This window comes from Petaurus breviceps, unplaced genomic scaffold, assembly GCF_028583685.1.
Source record: "Petaurus breviceps papuanus isolate PSGF00001 unplaced genomic scaffold, PetGlider_PUasm1.0 90633, whole genome shotgun sequence".
NCBI lineage: Eukaryota > Metazoa > Chordata > Mammalia > Diprotodontia > Petauridae > Petaurus > Petaurus breviceps.
Window position 1 is genome coordinate 3,710,857 of NW_027187293.1, and position 25,010 is coordinate 3,735,866.

A 25,010-nucleotide genomic window follows, 5' to 3' on the forward strand; every position below is an offset into this window, starting at 1 on the left:
CAGAAATTGTGTCAGCTTTGCTTTACTGAATTTGTAAGATGAAAGCAGAAAGTTATAGTGGGGCCATGTAAAACAAAACAAAAACAAAGTAAGGGAGAAAAGGTGAAAGGGGATGAAATAAAGTAGGAGTTAGGGACCAGATCTGTGACTTCATTGGAATAGGAATTCCTGACAGAGGAAATGACTTCTACTAACATAGGTCAGCAACCTCTTTGAAATATATTCTTCAAGAGTTGCCTAAATAAAGCCTTGAGACATTAAATGAGTTGTGAGGGTCACACAGATATTATCAGAGGCAGGACTTGAACCCCAATCTTCCTGGCTTCAAGGCCAGCTCTCTATAAGGGGGGAAAAATCACTTAACACAAAAACTAGCCATGTGAACTTGGGCAAGTCACTTAACCCCAGTTGCCCTCCAAAGATAAATAAAAAAATAAAACCATTATTTAAAAAAAGGGGGGATCATAATAAAGAGATTCTGTTTTTAAAAGAGGAAATACTCTAAATGAATAAGAAAGGATAAAAAGAAAACTTCATTTTCTGGAAGAATAAGGTAAGACAAGAATATAAGAATATAAACTGGCGTAATACTAGCTATAGAATTGGAAGTCTTGAGTTGAATTCTGGCTTTGACATTTATAATACATGTGATATTGGGTAGGTCCCTCATTTTTCTGTGCCTCAGCTTCCTTTACTATAAAATGAGTTCAATACTACTTACACTCTCAGGATTAGTTGGGAAGAAAGTTTCCCTTGACTCCAAACTTTAAAGTATTTTCTATTCATATTCTCTGTGTGTGTATACATGTGTGTGTGTGTATACACACATATATACATCTACACACACATATATACACACATACACACACACACACACATATATATATGTATATGTATGTATACACACTCGTAGACTTTTGTTTTCCTATTTTTTTCTCTTATGTCTGTTCTTAGATAGTCAGAAGTCTGTCTGTCTTACCAGGAATCTGGAGGAATTCTGAGTTGACAGGAAGCCTAAATTTTTTTTTATTATATTTTAGCTATCCACACAAAAGTACTTGGTTCAAACTTAAACAAAAGGGTGGTGCCTTACTATTCTTCCAAATGATAAAGTTGAGCCAACAATAATTAGAATACTTATAATTGAAGATACTTAAGAAAAAGAAAAAAAAACTCAAAAAGACCTAACTTAAAATGACAAAGAAAGGGAATCAGTCATTCAGAGTGATGTGTTCTCTTGCAAAAGAATGTAACCCCATGGTGACAGAGTTATTCATTATGTGTGGTGAGGTGTTTACCCTCTTATTCTCTGATGTGCTAATGCTTAGGTCTCCATAAGAATGAATCCTACTGAAGTCAGTTAATATTAGTATGTACTTTTTTGGAAGAATTTTCCTAAGGAAATATTACAACCAATGTCAACTTTCAAAATGAAATGTAAATGTCAGAGAATAAATAATTTTCTGTAAATAATCAGTTTTGTTTTTATAAAGCAGCAAAGACATTGGAACATAATTAGCAAAAATAAAGAAGTATATTTTACCTAAAGACAAAGCTTGAAGTTCTCTTGCCAATATGGTTCATTGACAGCCTGAGAAATAGCGGACAGATGACCAGAAACTTGCCCCCCCCCCTTCACAAATGCCTTTGTTCCACAAGCAGAACTACTTTTGAAGTCAAAAGGAGTTCAAGATATTCATGGTATCAGAAGGACTAAGAGGGGATTAATATTTTTGAATTAATAAACTAAAACAGAAAAAAATAATCTGAGAAAATCTTTTATGTGATGTTTGCCTCACTGAGGATCAACTTAACCGACACTAAAGGAGCAAATCAAGTGATGAAGATAAAGCAGTTTTTATAAAGAACAATGTAACTGGCAGATTACTATTGCTTAACTTATTTTTTTCCTGTTCAAAAGAAAGCATTCCAATTATTTTAAGAATGGAATTGTGTTGTCTGTGTCTCAGTAGTGAATACACACACACACACACACACATTTTTTAAGTGAAAGTCTAGATTTTCTCTTTGTTTCATAAATTGAAGACCATTAGTGAACATCAAATCTAAAGTAGTTGTTTCCATGGAAATCCTTAATTTGGTTTTGAAAATAAATCCAACTAGCCAAAATTAATTGAAACAGAGTAAAAATCTAGTTTTGCCAAAAGGACCAAACTGGCTGCTTTTTAATAATGTTCTTCTAACTTCAGGTGGTCTTAAAGACAAAAATCTGTTAGACTTTAAGAAAGATAAAGTCAAATAGTCAAACAAAATTCTATTTGGCAGAAAACATCAGGTAAATTTAATAGAGGATGATAGGAGTCTCAACAAAGTTTATAACCCTTCCTAAACATTTAGAATTCACAAACCATTAGAAAAATACTATTTTCAAACCTAATAAATACAATCTTTTGGAATTACTTCAATACTTCCTAATAATTCCAATAATTCCAGTGGAATACAGAGAATGGAGGACCAAATATGAATTTCCATCTGGCTTTTGACTCTTACTTGCAAATAATTTAACCTTTTTGAGCTTCAGTTAAATCTTTAGGATTATAGCTTATCAAAGAGTTACCCATTTACACTAACAGAGAGGTAGCTTCCATTCAGGAATCTCTCACATCAATTAACTCATGTTGTGAACCCTTGACCCCCAAAACACTTCATATTTGAAAATTCCAATCTCCCCGTTTCTTTAAGATAACTCTAAAGAATATCAATAAAAGCATTCTGACTCACCAAGCTTTGTAAGAAGAGATTTTCACAGAATATATTTTAAAATCTTAAACATCATATAAGCTTTTATATGTGTTCATTCAAGGTGAACAGAAAGAGAAGGCTTGTGTTACCTTATTTCCTGCCTGAATGATTAGGGTCAAGTACTCTTAAGTTACAAGATAATCAATAATCAAGAAAAAATGAAGATCTATTCGACCAACCAGCTTCACATTTTATGTGCTTTTTCACAGATGCAATTGTAGTAGTATTGAGGTGATGAAAGAAAGGACATCAAATCTTGAACAATATCAACACTAATGTCCCAGGGGTTTCAATAACAAAGACAATGAGAAAAATAAGGGTAAGACAAAAGATACTAAGATAATCCTAAAATGGGTAAAATTAAAAAAATACATCCACTGAAATTAAGTAAGGATACAAGTACAGATCAATATGGTAGGGTACTTCATAAATGATATGAAAAAATTTGTTCAGTCATGTCTGACCCTTTTGTGACCCCATTTGGAGTTTTCTTGGTAAAAATATGGAGTGGTTTGCCATTTCTTCACCATCTCATTTTATAGATGAAGAAACTGAGGCAAACAGGGGTAAGTGAATTGCCCAGTGTCACATAACTAGTATGTGCCTGAGGCCAAATTTGAACTCAGGAAGATGAATCTTTCCTGACTCTAGGTGTGAAACTCTACAACACTGCTCCACCTAGCTATCGAGTAAAAAATGTTATGGCTCAACATATTAGATTAAGTAGAAAAATCCCAGACAGATTACATGGAAAAGGCATTTTAGAGAATTAATACTTTTCTATGGTGTTGCTCAGAGACAAGCAATTCAGCAACCAAAAACATCTCTGCCCACTTGAGCTGCATACTAGGAAAAAAAAAGTTGTATCATTATTAAATGTTTTGATCAAAGACAGCAAAATCAGATAATAGAATAGCTGTCTTCATCCTTCATTCTGATAGGGTAATTTTCCACTTATAAAATAGCAGCATTTCTCTTTCAAAAGAGAAGGTGGACCAAAAGGGATCAGGTGCTCCAAGCATTTCAGATGTTAATGCCAGCACAAGCAACATTCTTAGAGACTTAGGAGTAGGGTGGGGGTGATTGAGCAAGTCAGTCAAGTCACCTCACCCTATTTAAAATGGGTAAAAAGAAAATTTTTCTCTTAAAGAGGTAAAAACAATCAATGCTAGATTAGATTTTATTTTTTACTATACTAGTCAAAACTCTTTTCTAAAAGCTATTTAATCCTGGCGGAAAAATCATTATCACCTGATAATCTTGGGGGGAAATGCACTGGTGGGGACTCAGTCTGATGACATTAGAAAATCACGTCTGACTCCTCAGTAGTACCCCAAAACCTCTTGTACCAGGACTAGAGGTTTGTGAATGAGTAGCAGCTCAGATAAAGATATTCACATAAGGGGAGCCCCCTTTATATGTGCTTACACTAGCTTAAAAGGTTGAAACATAGGGAGTAGAAAATTATCAAGGGTTATTTTCTCCAACAGAAATCTTCATATCAATTGTTTATTGTGTTTTGGCAGCTGGAAATGGGAATTTCTTTGAAGAATAGGCCCATTACCCCATTAGGAAGGCATGGCTAAATTTCAACACACACCAATTTACATACTATGCTCCTTGGGTCATGGTAAGGCTATGAAAACTTCCTGTACATTCTTCTATATAACATTATATTTAGCATTCATAGCCTTCCCTTCCCCCCCCCCCCAGTCACCCTACTCTCATTCAGGCCCTTGTCAACTTACACTTACATGCCAGACTTCTCGACAATGTACCAAATGCTCACCTCCCAGCACTTGCTTGTTAAGACCTGTTGGGGCACTTGACCACTAATGGGTTATAAATTGCATTTCGTGTTAATTTGGAAAATAAGGTAACCACTAAGACTTTAACTCTGTTAAAAAAGAAATGAAGCATATATAAATAGTTTTTCGAAATTCTATTTTCTTTTTTCCTTATACTTCTACTCCTCCCTTATTTTTATTCAAAGCCCCACAAATGCACCCAAGGCTACTATTTCCTCTGGTTCATCCTAGCACTCCCCAGAGGGCAGTAACACCCACTTTGGGAACTTCTGCTTAGGATGTTATTTTTATATGAACCTACACATTTTTTTGCAGACATTATTTCCCTCATTAGAGTATAAGTTCCTTGAGGTTAGGGACTGTTTCACTTTTGTTTTTGTTATCAAGGAAGCACTGAGTAATGGTTGAGCAATGCAGATTTGTTTGTAGAAAAAGAGGGGTCCATGATAGTAACCCAAGTCATTGCACTTAATAAAATATTAGAGAAAGGTTATCCTTAGGAAGACCAAGACTGATAAATCAATGAATATTATTATGCAAGGAAATGGCAGAAACTGTGCAACCTACACAAAAGATTACAAAAACTTTTTACAAAATAAAGATGACAAAAATTGGCACCTACTGAAAACCTATAAAAACATGATCAAATAGCTAGAATACCAAATTATACAACTGACGTTCACTGTCCTTTATATATTAACATATGACAAATCCCATATTACAACAAAAGACCCCTAAATATCTCCTCAAATTCAACAAGCAAACTGTGCTAAAACTGGAACATCATCACTTACAAAACTATTGCCCACAATCACCTGTTCTTAACATCAATTAAAAAACTGAAGTGAATAAAAAACTGCCAAAATATATAATTCAAGAGGAAGAAATCAAAACCACATATGGACAAGAAGAGGTACATATTCTCTCATCCATCCTGTTTGCTACTGGAGTTGTCTCAAAAAATGCATTCAGAAACCCTATACAAGAAACCCAACATTCTCATACTTTTACTAATTACAAATGAACATTATTTTATCTACTTGTGTGATAATTCATAGAATATTAAACATAAAAGGCTAAAAATGGTAGGATAGTGACTTGTCCCTGGATTGAATAGGATTAAAGAGTGAGATATCAATAATGGAAATAGATGATACATGTAGCACTTTAAAGTTTGCAAGGCACTTTACATACATTATATGATTTATATCTTACAGTGGCCTTGTGGAACAGATAGCACAGGTACCATAACCTTTCCTGGTTATTTATTTATGAACACACCTAACACACTAACTTCCCAAAGGATGCTGATAAATGAGAATAAATCCAGAGCAGCATAATCAGAAAGTTGAAGAGACTTGAAACCATGCCGTAAAAAGATCAGACAAGATGGCACTGTTATTTAGTATTTATATGATTTGGGGCAATGCACTTAAATTTTCTAAGCCTTAGTTTCCCCATGTAACATGTGGGGTTTAGTTAGAGATGATCTCTGAGTTTCATGCCAGTTTTAAATCTATGACCTAATGATATGACAACTGTGTTTAAGATTATGGAAAGGGATTAGGTTTATTTTGCTTCACCCAAATAATCAGGAATGCTGAAAAATGCAAAATTTAAAATATCAAGACCTCTATGTGAAATCTAATTTTGCTACTTACTAGCTTCATGACCTTGCATGATAAAGATGATAAAAACAACAACAATAATAAACATATACAACAGAGATTTAAGGCTTGCAAAATGCTTTGCACATATATCATTTGTTCCTCACAGCAACACTGTGGGGTATTATTCTCATTTTAATATTATACTCTTTTTATATTATTATTCTCATTTTACAAATAGGGAAACTGAGCTTTGGAAGAGTCGAGAAACATGCCTACGGTCATACATCTAAGTATGTAAGGCAGAATTTGGACTCAGGTCTCACTGAGTCATAGCCCACTGCTCTAGTTACTGCCATTTAGAATAGTGGAAAAGTTTTCAGATGCTGTTCAGCCTTTATTAAATATCAGAAAACATATGAGATGGAAACTTTACAAATGTAATAAATCATTTCATCCTTCTGGGCCTTAGTTTCCCCATCTATAAAATTAAAGGGATAGATTAAATTACTTTTAAGAACCTTTCTAGTATTAGATCTATGAGATTATGAGGACAGAATTAGGAGTGGTAAATAGACATTACAGAAATAGAGATTTAAATTTAGCATATGAAGAAAACGACTAATAAATGTCAAGGTACAAAGGTCCCTTACCAAAGGGCTATGCCTAGAGAGAGTGGCATTATAGAAGGGACTCAGGCATAAGTTGGAGTATAATGCTTTTGAGGACACTTACAACTCTTAGAATATGAAATTCTATGTCAGTCATACTACGCAAGTAAATTAAACCATCATCCACAAGACCAAGATAGAGATACAGTAATCATATTTTAGTTGGTAATGTGGAGAGATTTTGAAAGGCAACCCCATGACATTTTTTTTATGAGAAGTTGTTACAAAGTAATGAAATCAATTTTTTTAATATAAATGAACTCACAAGAACTTATAGTATTAGTTCCTAAATAGTGTAAATAATGAATTTCCTGGAGTGGCCACATTTATTTAGATTTACAATATTCAAAATTATTATTATGAAAAATGTAGTAATTTATTCCAGTCCAATTGAAATAGACACTGTAAAGTTGAATGATTCAACCACTTCAGGTAATTTTTTATTTGCACTAATTGAGACCTAGCTATATATTCAATGAATGTCTCTTCATAGTAGTTACATTAGTGCTGCTATTTCTCAATACCTTTTAATAGTTCTTTTCATATTCCTGTAAATGACTGAGGCATATTATGACAAATATAATTTATTTTAGAGAATATATTTAATTTTTGGAAAGAGTAAAAAGTCAACTGAATAAATATTGGTCAATAAGGAGAATGATCAAACTATGTAAATCTCTTTTTGGTTAAAAGGAAGGTATGATTACAAGTTATAAGACTGTTACCAGACAGTTCTGAGATTGAGCTTTTTGTGTGGATCATGAAGTAATTCTTAATGTAATTTAAGGAATTTGAAAAAATTTTGAGCAATGATGGCAAAATTCAAGTATGGATTTGGTCCAAATGTGACTCATTAGATGGAAAACTTTTTTTCTTTTTTCTTTTTTTGCTTTTTGGAGAGCAATTGGGGTTAAGTGACTTGCCCAAGGTCACATGGCTAGTACTTGTTAAGTGTCTCAGGCCGGATTTGAACTCAGGTCCTCCCGACTCCAGGGCCGGTGCTCTATTCTCTGTGCCACCTAGCCACCCCAGAAGGAAAACTTCTTGAAGGAAATTTCCTTCCTTCCTTCCTTCCTTCCTTCCTTCCTTCCTTCCTTCCTCCCTCCCTCCCTTCCTTCCTTCCTTCCTTCCTTCCTTCCTTCCCTTCCTTCCTTCCCTTCCTTCCTTCCCTTCCTCCCTCCCTCCTCTCTGTCTCAAGTCCTTAGCAAACTACCTAACACAAAATAAAGCTTAATAAATGCTTGTTGTCAAGATTAGAAAGGAAGCAGAAAACTGGGAAACAATTTTTATAACCAGTGTCTCTGATAATTATACCTTTATTGTTATCATTATATATGGTGCCTCATTTCTAAAATATATAGAGAATTGAGTCAAATTCATAAGAATACAAGTCATTCCCCAATTGATAAATGGTCAAAGGGCTGTGAACAGGCAGTTTTCTTTTTTTTTTTTTTCAATGCAATCGGGGTTAAGTAACTTGCTCAAGGTTACACGGCCAGTTATTTCTGGGTGTGGTGCTGAGTATCTGAGCCTGGATTTGATCCAGGCCATCCCTGGAGCCGGTGCTCTTACTCGCTGAGCCACCTGGCCGCCCCTATGCAATTGGGGTTAAGTAACTTGCTCAAGGTTACACGGCCAGGTGTTTCTGGGTGGGTGCTAAGTGTCTGAGCCCAGGATTCGATCTCCAGGTCTTCTCAAGACTGGAGCTGGTGCTCTTACTCGCTGTGCTAACTGGCCGCCCCAACAGGCAGTTTTCAAAGGAATAATTTTTAAAGCAAGTCATAATCATATAAGAAATGCTCTAAATCACTATTGATTAGAGAAATGCAAATTAAAACATCTCTGAGGTAACACATAATACCTGTCAGACTGGTTAACATGACAAAACAGGAAAACGATAAATGCTGGAGATGTGGGAAAATTAGAACACTAATGTATTGCTGGTAGACTTGTGAACTGATCCAATGACTCTGGAGAGCATTTTGGAACTATGCCCAAAGGGCTACAAAATTCTGCAATCCAGCAATACGACTTCTGGGTCTATATACCAAAGAGATCATAAAAAAGGGAAAAGAACCGACATGTACAAAATATTTATAACAGCTTTTTGTGGTGGCAAAGAATTTGAAATTGAAGGGATGCCCATCAATTAGGGAATGGCTGAACAAATTGTGATATATGTATGTGTATGTATATGTGTGTATAGGTATACATATATGAATATGTATATATGGATACATATATGCTATAAGAAATGATAAGCAGGCAGGTTTCAGAAAAAAACCTGGAAAGACTTGCATGAACTGATACTGAGTCAAGTGAGCAGAACCAGTAGAATATTGTACACAGTAACAGCAACATTGTGAGATGACCAACTTTGATAAACTTAGCTTTTCTCAGCAATGCAATGATCTAAGACAATCCCAAAAGACTCAAGATGGAAAATGCTATTCACATGCAGAGAAGCAACTATAGAGTCTGAATGTAGACATGCTATTTTCTTTTTTCGTTGTTGTTTTGGTTTTTCTTTCTTGTGGTTTTCCCCTTTTGTTCTGATTTCTCTTTCACAACATGACTAATGTGGAAATATGTTTAATATAATTGTACATGTATAGCCTATATCAGATTGTACTCCATCTTGGGTAGGGTGATCGGGAAGGAGAGGGAAAAACTTAGAACTCAAAATCTTATAAAAGTGAATGTTGAAAACTAAAACTAACTAAATGAATGAATATATATATACATATATATTTAAATGCTTGTTGTTGATGTATGAGACAGGGTTGGTTTAATTTTAAAACTCACTACCTTGATTTCATTCTATTCCAATAACCTTCTTCCATACTTCAGATGAACTGTGATTTTATCAATTTTTGATGTTGCCTTTTAAACCTGTGTGATTCTTATCCATATCTATCCATAACCCCTCTGCTCCCCCATGGCAGAGTCCACTCAATCTGTTAGATACCTCTCCCTAAATTTCTATTTTTGGAGGAGAGTGAGGCAATCAGGGTTAAGTGACTTGCCCAGGGTCACACAGCTAATGTGTCGGAGGCCACATTTGAACTCAGGTCCTCCTGACTCCAGAGACAGTGCTCTATCCAGTAGGCCACCTAATTGCCCATTTCATAGATACTAGGACAACATATTAGCCATCCATTTATCATTCTTTTGCCCTTACTACATGAACATTCCACCTATTTTACCATTTGTCTATTTCTTATATACCTTTTATGCCATTTTTGACATGAGTTATAACAGATAACATAATTAATTTATATCGCCCACATATTTCTCCATTTTGTAGTTTTGTTCTTTAAAAATTGTGATATCCCATGATTTGCTTAGTGATTTGGATCACTAAAAAAGATACTAGTATTTAATAAGATTATTTTTTATTATTATTGAGATTATTCAAAGTGTGCAGTTTCTCAAATGCAATCCAATCCACTCTCTTCTTTCACATTCAATTCTGTGTGTTTTCATTCTAGATCACTGTCCATTTTCAGTGTGTAGCCAAGATACATATGTACTGATGGAATAGTTCAATAGGCTGTATGTAGACCCCAGCTTCTTAAACTGTGGGTCCCGATGCCATATCAGGTCACAAAAAATTTGGCAACAGTAGAAGGTTTTTGAATGCTCAACAACCAAAAATTAATGAAAAATTAAATGCATAATGAATCCAAGGTATTTCTGCACATGCTGCAACACACAACTTCACTATAGCCTTGGTTCTGACCACAAAGCATGGGCACTTTGTACTGTGCATGCCCTCAGTCCATGCAATGCCAAGGAATGCTGCCTAAAGACCAAAAGGGGTCACAAGTGGAAAAAGTTTAAGAAACCCTAGACTCAATACAACTGTATATTTATTTGGACCACAGACTGACTTCCTGACTTCTTCCTTCTTCCTTCCTCCCCACCTGTCCCCGCACGCCCCCCCCCTGCCCTTTTTCCTGTATATACTATTAGGTACAACTCTATTGAATGGTAGTAAATCTCATTTGGGTCACCTGGGACCCAAATTTCTCTCCTGGGACACCACTATACCCAATGTTACCTCCCTATTCAGTGGCTCCCTATCTCTTCCAGGATGAAATCTAAAATCCTCTGTTTGGCATTTAAGGCCCTTCATAACCTGCCTCCTTCCTACCTTTTCAGTCTTCTTACACCTTATTCCCCCCAATATACTCTACATTTAGCTGATACTGGCTACTTTGCTACACCTCAAGCAAGATATTTTATCTCCTGACTGAGCATTTCTCCTAGCTGCGCCCTTTCCCCCAGGTTTTGAATTCTCCCACTATTCATTGGAATCTTTTGGGTTCCTTGGTTTCCTTCAAGTCTCAGCTAAAACCCTACCTTCTTATAAGAAGCCTTTCCCTACCCACCTTAATGCTAATGCCTTCATTTTGTTATCTCCAATTTGTCCTGTTTATGGCTTGCTTTTACATAATTATTTGCGTGTTGTCTGCCTATCGTCTCACCCACCAAACTGTATGTTTCTTGAGTTCAGAGGGTGTTGATTTTCACTCTGTATCTTTAGCACCTTGCATAATGTACATGGCCCATAGTAGGTTATTAATAAATTTTTGAGTGATTGACCCTGGAGGGTTCTGAGGTTTGATGCCAAGCAAACAGAAGAATTTGGGAGATCTTACCATTTAGAGAGTAACTCTGCCATGGGCATTATCTACCACTGTTTTAGTCACCTTGGGACAGGAAACATCTCCCTGTTTTATGCCTTGCCTAATAATAATAAATTAGCAGCAAACAATGCTTGATGTATTGTATTATCTGTAAAAGTATGTGTATGATCTAAACACATGCCTTAGACCTAGCTTGTTGAAGACGATCCTTTAAGGTTCTATTTTAATCTACTGAATTAATCTGATCTCCCCCCAAAGCCCTGTTTGCCTCAGTTTCCTCATTTATACATTGAGCTGGAGAAAGAAATGACAAAGCACTCTGTTATCTTTGCCAAGAAAACCCCAAATGGGGTTACCAAAAGTCAGACAAGACTGAAAAAATGACTCAACAACTTATAAGGAGGGAGGAAAAGGGAAGGAAAAAAGGAGGAAATACATACGTGTGCATGTATGTCTATATGTGTACACATACACACATATAATTACTATGTGCCTACTATGTGCCAGGCACTGTACTAAGCCCTCAAAAAACATAGTAACTCATTTGATACTTAGAGCAATCATGCCGGGAACTACAGGCAAACACATTATGTGACTTTCTCGGGGTTACACAGCTAGTGTCTGAGGCTGATTTTGAACTCAGATCTTCCTGACTCCAGCTCTAATGTTCTTTCCACTGTGTCACGTAGGTGTCTCAATGAGTTGTTAGATCTATCATCTTAGTGAACTGAGCGGGACACTAGGAGGTCAAATATTTTGCCAAAGGGTCACATAGCCAGTGTATGTCAGAAGCAGGATGTGTCAAAGATGACACATGAACCTATGTCATCATGCTCCTAAAGCTAGTTTTCTAATAAATAATACCATTCTGCCTCTCAAAATAAAATTGCTAAATGAAAAAAAAGAATATTTTATTAATTGAATTGTTTGATGAGGAGGAGAAGGAGGAAAGGGAAGGGTAGTATGAGTAGTAATAGCCAGCTTCTTAAGGTTTGGAAAGAACTTTGTAAAATTATATCATTTTATGCTCACATAATTCTCATTTTTAAGATGTGGAAACTAATGAAGATAGAGGTAAGTGACTGAACTAGGGTCACACAACTATTAAATATTTGAGTCTGGATTTGAACTCAGGTCTTCCTGACTCTAGGTCCAACATTCTATCCAATGCTCCACTCGTATAGTCATTGCCAATATCCTTGAGATTATGTAATGTAAGTTCCTCCAGTAGAATGTAAGATTCTTAAAAGCAGGGACTTGTTTCTCTTTGGTATTTGTATTCCTCCCTGCCTAGAACAGTACCTGTCACATAGTAGGTGTTTCGTAATAAGCTTGCTGTTAATAACTAGTACTTATATAACAAGTGAAGGTTTGCAACACACTTTATGTACAATTAACTCATTTCATCTTCACAACAACTCTGTGAGGTAGATGGTATGATTATTCCATTTTACAGATGTGGAAACTGTGACTGAAACAGGTCAGATGATTTGCACAAGGTAACCCAGTAAGTTTCTGAGGCACAATTTGAACTCAGGTCTTCCTGACTTCAATTCTCACTTTGTTTATGTTGCGTCATCTAGCTGTCTCAATAAATTTTTGTTAAGTTGAAATGAATCACTTCCATAAAAGATTTTTCTAGAGATGGAAAGTAGGAAAATGAGTGATTGGTGCTGTCTTGATCACCTTTTTGTCAGTGGTAAAATTGTCTGATTGTTTCCCCACTGATTGGCATCTTCCCCTATTTCACCTATCTTGAGGAACATCACTCCATCAATGCCCTCAGACTTGTGTCACCCCCAGCATGGCCTCGTCTGTACATACTCAGTCTGTTCCAGCTGCTCTTCAGGCTTTCTGATCTCTCTTTTCACTCCCATTTCCACATGCAGCACATTGAGGATAGAGGTGTCAGAATCCAAATGTAGTGGCTCCACTGTCATTGAAGAAAATAGAAATGTTGACAGATTGTTTCCATTTTTTCATCTGTTTGCTGTCGTCATTCAAATGTCATCTTTTAATGATCTCAGGATGATCTGGTTTAACTGATGCCAAGCTTTCTTGTAGATCCATATCCTCATTGTTTTATGAAGTAATAATGCTCATAATCTTACCCTTCCTTCCACATTATATTTTGTAAATGAGTTTCTACTTTAAATCAGAATGGTAATGTAATGCAGTCCAACCAGAATTACATTTTAGAAGATTTAGAACTGTTTAATAGAATTATCCCTTATGAAAAACTCAAATCATATGCAGACAACTTTAGAAATAAATATGGACTGGGGTGCTCATGCAGAAATGGATTTGTTCATCAAAAAAGTTGAGATTAATGTCATCAAAATGATCTTGCTTGCTCATTATTATTATTACTACTATTTCTGGACCAATTTACACAGTGTGATGGAGTACTTCTTTATTGCTGTTAGGAACATTTTGGTTCCTGAATCCTTCCATGATTAAAACATAATCTCTAAACCCAGAAAGATTTAAATAGTATCATTTACATAATAAAAGTCATAAGGTTCTTAAGAGATCAAAAATGTGAAACAATAAGAAAAATAATTTAACGAACTCTCATCTTGGCTTCAATTTTAGTAGATATGGTATTGAGACACAAAATGTCTCATGATCTACATGATACAATAGAAAGAACAAAGCAACCCTTGAGGCCTGAGGTCTAGTTATGATTCTTCCAATAACAAACGCTGAGCGGGCTCTTCTATCTCTTGTCCTAGTTCTCTCATCTGTAAAATGTGGGAGTCAGACTAGATGTCAGACAGACACTTCTTGTATTTTAACATGAACTGGCTGGATTTTAGTCACTTTATGGTAATGTTTTGTTTTCCTCTTCTAAAATGGTTTGAAGTTCAGCAAAAGATTTTAGTTATCAATAAATATTTCACTGAAGCCTGTCAAAACACAGGCTTTTATTAGATACTTTACAGATGCAAATATTTCCTCAATCCAAAATGATACAACTAATGGAACCAAAACATACATGTAAAAGAACTAGGGAAGAATAGGTTCTGGTAATGTAATTACTTGAATCTCTGTACATGTTGAATTGATTTAAGTCATGTGACAAATACTATAATTTCTACCCTAGAATGATACTGGTACAGAAGTCATCACTTGACATTATTGCATCACGAAGGGCTGCTGACAGTCAGGAGAGATCAAAAGCAGATCGGGTTGCTTAACAAACTATATGTCACTGAATTCAGAAAGACAAGGCTGAGAGCCCCAGAGAGTTATGAAACCTGGAGGCAATTGTAGAAGCAAACACAGTGGGTGCATTAATAAAATCCTAAACTGGGCTTCAGCCTTTCCCATATTGAAATGTTTGGTACATAACACAGTAATTCTTGGCCCTCCACCTTTGGAAATAACAATCTAAGTATCTGTGCAGAAAACTGAAAAATGATCAACTCTAGATAGTGTGATTCAAAATCATGTAGTGTGTCCTTATAATCTGCATATATCTATCACTATAATTTCTATTTATTTAAAAATATAATTCACTTTTCAAGAATATGATGAAGACATGCAACTTAGATTTTCATAAAGTTACTAAATTTATTACACAGAAAGAATTTATATATCTTCTAACACAGGAAAAAATAATTTATAAGTAGCAATTAATGGAAAAAAATAAATAGCCAAAGGCTAAATCTATACTTATACAAATGTGTTCATTATTTTGATATTCTGACAAAAAAGTCTCTGTGCATTCCATTCAAAATTCCAGAAAGCTATGAAATGAGTTTTTAAAAGTTTTTTTTTTCTCTTGAGAAAAGAGAGATATCAGTGAAAGTATAATACTGTGCCTTGTGGTGGGATGGGATGATGATAATGAAAGAAATAAAGAAGAGAAAACTGATCAGTCTATTTTTTGCTTCCATTTTCTCTAACAAACAATCTTTGAACTAAAAAAACTAGAACAAAAATGGCTAAATGGGAATGGAAACCCAGGGTAAGCAACATGATAGTAAGAACATTTAGCTGCTCTTGATAAGTTCAATTTCCCAGGTATATAAAAAGTATATTTTGTCAGATTTGATTCCTGTGCCACTGTCAAGCATTTTTGAATGATTAGGGAGAATCAAACCAAGTATCGCTAAAACTGGATAAGCCAAATGTTGTCTCAGTTTTTTGTTTCTTTTAACGGGGGGGGGGGGGGAAGGAAGAGAATAGAGTTTGTAAACTATAGATCAGTGAACTTGACTTTTATTCTTGGGGAAAAAATTCTAGAATTTATTATTAAAGAAATGACTAGTAAATATCTACAAAACAGAGTGATTGTGGCAAGAAAACAATGAGTATGGTGTCATTAAGAACAAATTATTTTAGACTAATGACTTTCTTTTATGACAGACTGATTAGATAGTATATCAGGGTTGTTTAGACACAGTTTCCCTCGATATTAACAAAATTTTTGATAATCTCTCATGGTATCCTTATGGGAAAGATGAAGGAACCCGACAAGGAAATAATACAGATATGTTTACTTAGAACTGGTTGAATAGGTAGACCTGAAGAGTAGTTGTTAATAGTTGAAGTATACTTGGAAGGATATCTGTAGTGTAGTTCCCTAGGGAACTGCCCTTGTTCTTATGTAATTAAATCTTTTTATTACCTCTTCCACTGAATGCATAGGTGGCAGCCAGCTTATCTAAATTTTCTAATGACAAAATTTGGGAGGTATAGCTAACAGATCAGATGATAGGTTCAAGATTCAATCCTAATCAATTAACATTTATTAAGCAGTTACTATATAGCAGTCACTGGATTAAAAAAAAATTAGAACCTAGAATGTTGAGAAAAATCTTAAGTCTTACATCTGATTTCAAGCTATTAATTAAACAAGAAAAAAAACACAGGAGGTAAGATGAAGTAATCATTCTGACACAGAGAAAAAGATTTGGGTTTCTTTGTTACCTAGAAACTCAGTCTGGGTCAGTTCTATATGATGAAAGCTAATGAATCTTGTCCTACATTAAAACTCAAACAGTATCCTCACAGTGTGTTATTTAAATGTTTTATAATTGTCAAGTATCTGTTCAGTTAAAAAAAAAGTCTCAAAAAAAAAGAGACAAAAAAAACCAGTCAATATGCATTATACACATCATTCATTCTTCTAAGAATACATAAATTAAAAATGGAATAGTCTAGTTTTGTCTATCCAGGACTTTATAATCAATTTGGGGATACAGGATATACCTACAAAACAATATAAAATAATGTAGACACACTAAAGTATTCTAATAATATTTAGGAAGGGCTGGCTCACTCAGACCTTGGGGGGAGGGAGAGGGAAGATTTCAGAAGACTTCATGGAATTGACTTGGACTTTGAAAGAATAGGTAGAGATAGGTAGAAAGATGTTACAGTCATTGGCATGGCAGTCTGTTCAAAGGCGTGGAGATAGGTGATTACAGGATGAAATTAAAACACAATAAATAGTTCAGTTTTGCTAGAATTCTGCCAAAAAGTAATTCTGAATAAGGCCACATAAGCAGATTGAAGTCATACTATCTGAAGCTAACATCCAGTATCTAGCAAAGTGTCTGGCAAAGGGGAATCTCTCAATAAATGCTTGTTGATTAAAAGGCTTGTGTTGGATCTTAGAGCATATGCTCACATTTCTACAAGATATTCCTGTGATATTTTAATCTAATGTCCTATGACCTTTTTCTTACCTTCCTGGCAACACATAAGGCATTTAGAGACAGAGTGGAGGCAATGGGTAGAGGAATAGTAGGCCTTGAGTCAGGAAGATCTGGATTAAAATCTAGCCTCAGGCATTTATTAGCTATGTGACCCTGGGCAAGTCACTAGACCTCTGTCTGCCTCAATTTGCCCAACTGTAAAATGGGGCTAATAATAGCTCCTATTTTTCAGGGTTGTTGTGAGGATCAAATGAGATAATATTTATAAAGTGTTTAGCACAGTGTCTGGCATATCACACACACACACACACACACACACACTTTCTCCACCAAAGTCCAATTTCAGTCTGTCTCATTTTGTCATGCGGATGACTGGAAACTATGTGAATGGTTCATAATGCTGGTAGATACTACTAAAACAGAAGAATTTCAAGTATAAGTCTGGAAATGGATTGGGTTTTTTTACTTTTAAGCAGTAGTTTAGTTTCAGAGAATCAGTCTAATGATGACTTTTTTTCCTCTTTCATTAACTTATGCCTCTTCTGATCTATAGAATTGTTGTCTATGTTCCATCTAAAGTGGGCCACTTCATATTCTCCCAAATCAGAATTCTATCTTTCATTTCTCTGACTTTTCACAGGCTTTTCCTCATTCCTGAATGTATGCCTTCGGTTCCTTTTCTAAGAATCCCTGACTAGATTTAAGGAACAGTTCTTGCACAAAGTCTTAGGGGAAACTTTTCCAGACCAATCCAAAAGTACTCATTAGATGTTTGTAATGTGCTTGACCCTATGCACAGTATTGCAGACACACAAAAAAAAAAAGACAAAAAAAGCACAGTGACTACCTTCAAAAATATACACATTCTACTAATCTAGGAACCATAGAGTAGTAGAGTCTGAAGCAATTTCAGAGTGGAAGCACAACTCAGAAAGTGGCTACCATGGATCAGGCACTGTGCTAAGCTCGGTGATACAAAGAACGGAAAAATAGTTGCTACTCTCAAAGAGTTCATAGTCTGAAGGGGGAGACTATATGTAAACAACTATGCACAAACAAGATAGATGCAGAATAAATTGGAGATAATCAACATTAGGAAAGCACTAGCATGAACAAGGATCAGGAAAGGATTCCAGATTTTCCTTGAGATTTGATGTAAGCCAGGGCATCCAGGAGGTGAAAATAAGCAAGTAGAGAATTCCAGGCATGGGGGATAGACAACCAGGGCAAAGGTACACAGATGCAATGTTGTGTCTGAGGAACAAGTAAATCAAATATCACTGGAATTATAGTGTATCTGGAAGAGAGTGCAGTATTGAGATGAGAAAAATTAGGAAGGAGCCAGGTAGTAAAGCGACTCATGTACCAAAAAATTACATTTATTTTTCATTCATTCATTCGTTTTTAATACTGGAACCAAGAGGGATCCACGATAGTTTACTTACTGAGCAGGAGGGTGACACGATCAGACTCAAATCTAGGAAAATTCCTAAGTTAAAGAAAGGGAGACTAATGAAAAGGCTTTTTCAATAGTCCTAGGGAGAGAGAGGTGACAAGCTTGCCACAGAATGGTAGCTGATGCCTCTAATTGTTAATGCATTCCCCCTTCATCAAATTATTATGCATTTATGTGTTTGTTCATAATTCCTACATAGTTTGAGACAGCTAGATAAAGCAAAGGATAGAAAGCTGTACCTGGAATAAGGACAACCTGAGTTCATATCTTGTCTCAAAAACTTAACTAGCCGTGTGACCCTTGGCAAGTCCCTTAAGAAGGCCTGCCTCCTTTTCCTTATCTGTAAAAAAGGAGCTGATGATAGCAACTACCTTCTAGGGTTGTTGTGAGGATGAAATAAGATATTTGTAAAGTACTTTTCAAACTTTAAGGCACTACGTAAATGGTAACTATTGTTATTATTATGCTTACATTGAAATATTGACATATTTTTGAGAGCAGGAAATATGTTTTTGTTTTTGTCTTTGTATATGTTGAGTCTATCAGAGTGCCTAAAACACAAAGAGTGCTTAATGTGTCTACTGAATCAAATTTGAATATCTACACTAATACAATCATTCATTCTTGAAGCATTTCAGCATATGAAAGATTAGTGGGAGGAAGGGACATTCAGAGTACAGTAGTTTATGTGCAACTGATTTAATAGGAAAAGAAAGAATGGGATCAATGTCTACCCTGAAGACAGCATATTAAGTCATCTGTTATAGAGATAAACATATAGTTCTGCTATCCAATCATCTGTAACTAGCTTTGAAACCTTGTCCCCCATATTTGAACTATGAATCTAAAAAATGGCTCAGCATTGAAATCGTGATGCTTTATTATGATTCTAGCAACACTTCAATAATGTCTACATAACTTCAAAGAGCTAAAAGCACCATAAAAGGAAATATGTTTACCCCTAGAGTGCCCAGAAATATTATTATTTGAATTGACTGCTTTATTTTATTTTTTGAAGGCTTCTTTAGGGAAAAGCAATGAATGACAGTTGATACAATAGCTTTGCATTTTGGTTTGCAGATTGTCAATAAAGACTAGTATGAGATGAGGAATGCATTTATCTTAGGCACTATCCATCTATGAGAGAATCTCAATCAAAATAAATAATAATTATTATGCTTAATATTTAAGCCCTGATCTCTGTATTTCTCCCAGTTTTTTTAATGTCACAATTCTTTAAAAAACAGTTTTCCACTATCTTTTTATCTTGTTGTCAGCTTAATATCCAGCTCACCTATTGAGATATGGCATTGCCAATAATATCGGATCTGTTCCATCTAGATCCGTGCTTGGTGTAGTGAGACCAATGCCTAAGAAAGCAGAGGTATTCTCAGGAAATAAACAGGGTAAAGCGAATTGCCTCAGTTGAACAGAAATAAAAACTCTTGGCAAGAACCTCTGCTGGGAGTACTTGCTTTTGTCTGAATGCTACTTTTAATTCAAAAAGTTCTTTGGGAGAAATCTACAAAGCCTCCAATTCTTTCCTTTTAAAAACGACAGCAATAAAAAAAATAAAAAATGACAGTAATAACCTAGATTGCCAATAACCTGTTGTATCTATGCGTACCAGTGTATCACCCATGTATGACTTTTTTTGACTGAATGCATAAAAGGGAAGAGTTTGATTCCATAAAAAGTCACATAATTCAGAAGCCATAAATGCCAGGAGTTAGGAGGGGAGAGAATATTTATATAATTTATAGAGGGAAATAAATATAACTCAAAATTCCAAAGAGATATGGCATAATGTTGACCAAGTCAGTGAAAACAAGATTATAAAAATAAGCTGAAGAAATGTAATCCTATCCACATATTCCAGATTATCTTGAAGAAGTAATTTGCCTAGATCTGTTTGTTTTGGTTTTAAACACAGAAAAGAATAAGCATAATAGTTACTTTTTTTTTTTGGTCACAGTAGCACTAGTTAAACTATCCAAGGCAAAGCCTACACAAAAATTAATATGCTCTCCACATCACATTGAAAAAGGTCTCCTTTGTCCATGAGTATAGTGAAAATATATAGGTGAATTATCAGATTGCCTTGTATTTTGTTACCTCGCAAATCTTTCTTCAGTTTTCGAAGGTCTTTCTGAAAGTCTTCAAACTTCATCTGAGAGGCCTGAAAGAGGTCTTGGGGTTCTGGCAGTGGAAAAACACATTGTTCTTTTCCAGCATCCTAACAAATAAGGGGGGAAAATGATTTTTTGAAAGAATGACAGGCAAGGAGTCAGAATAAATCTGACTGGGTACATAGAAATTCCAGTCACTCACCTGATCGAAATTTCTAAGATAATATGAAACGATGTACGACAAAAGACTCCGGCTATTGTCCTAGGCAGAAAGATCAAAGTGAGTAAAGGTGGTTTAAATTTTATGTGCTACTAGAATTAAAAAAAAATTCTAGACATCAACCTATACATGATGACAATTTAAATGAAAAGTGAAACTATATAAGACAAATTGTCTTCTTTACCTAAGAGGTTTAACTGCTTTAGGAAAGATCATCTACTTAACATTATTCCTCCTTTAATCAGACCAGTATCAGAATTGGTTAAGGACAGTGTTTCAACTATATAAATAATTTCCTGTTTTTGTTCATTTCCTGAGTCAAACACACAACTTAATATTCCTTAGAGATAAGCTATTTTAATATTGAAATGTATGACTTCTGTCTTATTTGAAAGAATTTAGAATTGACAGAACCCTATGTCCAGTTGTACGAGCTATATGAGCTTATGGCTCAGTTCAAAGATGAGAGAAATCATAAATGAACACCCTCCCCAAGAAAAAAAGAATAAAATGATTTGAAAATCATTTGGGCTTTATAACAATCATTTTAGAAAATAAAATATTATATAAACCATCTGGTCTGGCAGACTCTTAGGAATTTGTACATATAGCATAATGAATAATATATCATGAGTTCTGCAGAATATATGCAAAATCTCAGTCTTAAGAGGCTATTTTTTTTGTTTTGTGTCATATTCATAAAGGGATTGATTTGAATCTAGAAATTGTATGCATTGCTCATTATTGCTACCACATCTGAATCAAAACTATGAGATATAAATATTGTGAATGACATTTAGACTTTACCTACTTTAAACCAAATCCCCCAAGATAAGCTACATATGCTCCTGGATATTCTGTTTGTCATGATTTTAGCTCATGGTTATAGGCTTATTTTCATTTTAAATATTATTTGCCTCTTCATACCTCTCCCCCGGTACTTTATATATTATTTCCTAATCTAGACTTCTCACCCTAAAATAGGATTTGCTTTCAAGTGATCTGAGTGGCTTTCACTTATCATTTTTGGTTTGTAGATCTATTAACTCTATTAACATGAACCTGCTAATTAGGTTGAAATCAGCCAGCAACACATTTACCAGAAGTTTATTGTTCAAAGCAATTTGTATAATTCTGAAATAGTATCTTAGAATTAGGAAGGCCCAGATTCAAATGTTATCTCAGAAACTTGCTAGCTTTGTGACCCTAGGAATGTCACTTAGCCTTTCTGAGTCTGGGATTCTTCATGAAATGGGGATAATATTCTATCATATGGCATTGTTCTGAGGATTATGTGAGACAAGGAGTCCCAATAATCTTAGTTCAGTTTTAAGCTTTAACAACTTAAAACTTATTTTTAAGCGTCAATTACATGAGATTATACATGGCATCCCAATATTCTTAGCACAGTTTTAAGCTTTAATAACTTAAAACTTATGTTAAGCTTTAATAACTTAAAACCACACTAAAACTTTTGGGACACCTTATGTAACCTCACATAATATTCAAAACAATACTATGTGGTATATTATTATCACCATTTCATGAAGAATCCCAGACTCAGAAAGGCTAAGTGACATTCCTAGGGTCACACAGCTAGCAAGTATTTTTAATAGTTTTGTAACTTAATAAAGTAGATGTGATAACTTAAAACTGCACTGACTTTTGTGATACCCTATATAAATAAAATACTATACAAACGCTGAAGTGCTGCATAAAAGTAATCTATAAATGGAAGCAGCAGCAATAGTAAATGTAATTATGGTATTCTAATTTTCTCTAAGGAGATATTTTTAAAAAATCCAGGAATAAGCAAAATTATTTCTAATTTAGCAAGGGCACTGAAATAATTTTGTAACGTGTCAGGTTATACAAAAAGTTAAATTGTTTCATGACTGAATGTCGATTTCTCAATCCAGACCATGTTTTGAATTGGAATCAATGGGATTTACCTTTGGGAAACTGACTAAAACATGGTCCTTAAACAGAATGAAAATGGAAGATATCACGTACTCATGTTCATAACCTGCTTAAGAATCTGCTTAAAGTTCCATATTAAAAATTAGCAGACACCTAATTTGGTACTATTTATAAGTCCTAAATAATTTGGAAATAACATTTCTATTCAATTCAATAGAGATATAGTAGACGGCAAAGTTTGCTCACCTTTTAAAAATTTCCCTAATAATCTACGTGCTTAAAACTGTACTTCTATTGGTAAATAATATTGAATTATTTCTATACCAGAAGTTCCAATGAAAATGTACAGGCTACTAATGTAATAGGTTTTAACAAGTAAAACTCTACTGAAAATATAAATCATATGAAGTTGAATACTCAATAATTAATAGAAAAAAGTTTAAAAACTTGCTTGCTACTTTTAGCAAAAAGTCAACAACCTTTTAATGGAAAATAATAGCAACTCAATACTATTATTTTAATTTTGGTATATATCGAGTCCAATCTTTTGACAGTCTTTCTAATGTTTCATAGTTTCCTTACCATTAGCAGCATGGAAAATATGTATATGTTGCTAGATTCCTAAAATATTTTGCCAGTATCCTAAATATACTAAAATATTTGCTAAATATCTACTGTTCTAATTTTTTTAACCTTTTCACCAATTTCTTTTCTCAGAAGTGTCATACACTCAATGACAATGATTACATTTAAGATTTGGACTAGAAACATTTGAGAGATCATCTATTCTGAGCATTGTGAAGAGAGAAGCATATTGGTGTGGATAGATCTATTTTCTACTTTAATTAAATATTTTACTTCCTTTAGAATGATTTGTTTTAGACTCTTCCTAATTTTTTAAGAACTTGAACCTATTGTTCTCCACTGGCTAGCATATAAATAATTAATTTAAATAGAAAAAAAAAACTATAAGTTATTTTATACAGGAAAAGTAAAAGTCCTTTAGATTTCCAAGTTAGAAAAATTTGCCATAGTGCATATGGGTCTTTGGCATATAGAGAACTGGAAAAGAAATCAAGAGAGAAAGATGCAGTTCTAGCTAAAGCCATAGTCATCAAGGAGGACATAGGATTAATGGTTACTCATTTAAGAAAACATTCTAATACTCAAAACACATACACACAAAAATGAACATTTCTTTTACTTAGATATAATTTGGCTCCAAGGTATAAAGAAACATTTATTACAAAGGACACATACTGAAACTCCTCATTACTAACAAAATAATCTCATCTTCTAGTGATCCTACAGTCAGTCATAAAAATACTTACACTGCTTTTGACATCTTTCAGCTTTGGAAGAATGTCTAATCCAAAACCATCTGCCTGTCCCCGAGTCTTGTTCCCACCATTCATGTAATTACCAAAGGCAAGAACCAGACCTAGAACCTGCATAACCCCTGACCCATTTTTCAATGTCTGCAAAATAGGATAAAGAACAATTTTTCTTAATTAAAATTTTGTATAACATTTATCAATTTTACAAGAATTGTCATCACAAAATATTTCAAGCTTCCAATATATTTACTAACATTTTAGGTCATATCCATTTATCATTATTCCTACTTACAAGTTGTAGTTTATCAGAAAATGCCAAAAATGCATGTTAAGAAAGTCACAAAAGACACAGCAGTTACACTTACATACACACATACATAAAGGCAAAAAAAAAAGAAAACCCTTCAACTACATCACAGAAAAGGGAGAAAAAAAAGCCCACACCAACTATATTAACACATTCTAACAAACACTTCACATATGAACCAAAGGGGGCATTTGAGAGATAGTGAGCAAGCACCTAATGCCATGTATCCTATTCTTTGCTAAACTAAAGAGGGCTAGAAAAAGGAAAATTGTGAAACAAGAATTATTTCAAGAGAAGTTCTTTATAATTTTACATTTTTTTTCTAATTTTACATACCTCTTTAGCAACCCAAGTAATCTGGCATCAGAACTAATACTAAAAAAATATTGCCATAAAGAAATACATTTTGTAAAGAGATTAAATTTACCCCAAATATTTCACACTTGCTTCTTCCAAAGTTCTAAGTTAGGC

At 34.5% G+C, this 25,010-nt stretch overlaps 1 protein-coding gene across 1 annotated transcript in view; it reads right to left on the minus strand.

Annotated features, from left to right (window-relative positions):
* FMN2 (formin 2) overlaps nt 1-25,010 on the minus strand; it is a 494,077-nt gene that overhangs the window by 147,345 nt on the left and 321,722 nt on the right. The window contains 3 exon segments of the mRNA XM_069064483.1: nt 20,742-20,862; nt 20,958-21,017; nt 24,227-24,373. Coding sequence (XP_068920584.1) covers nt 20,742-20,862; nt 20,958-21,017; nt 24,227-24,373 — 328 coding nt within the window.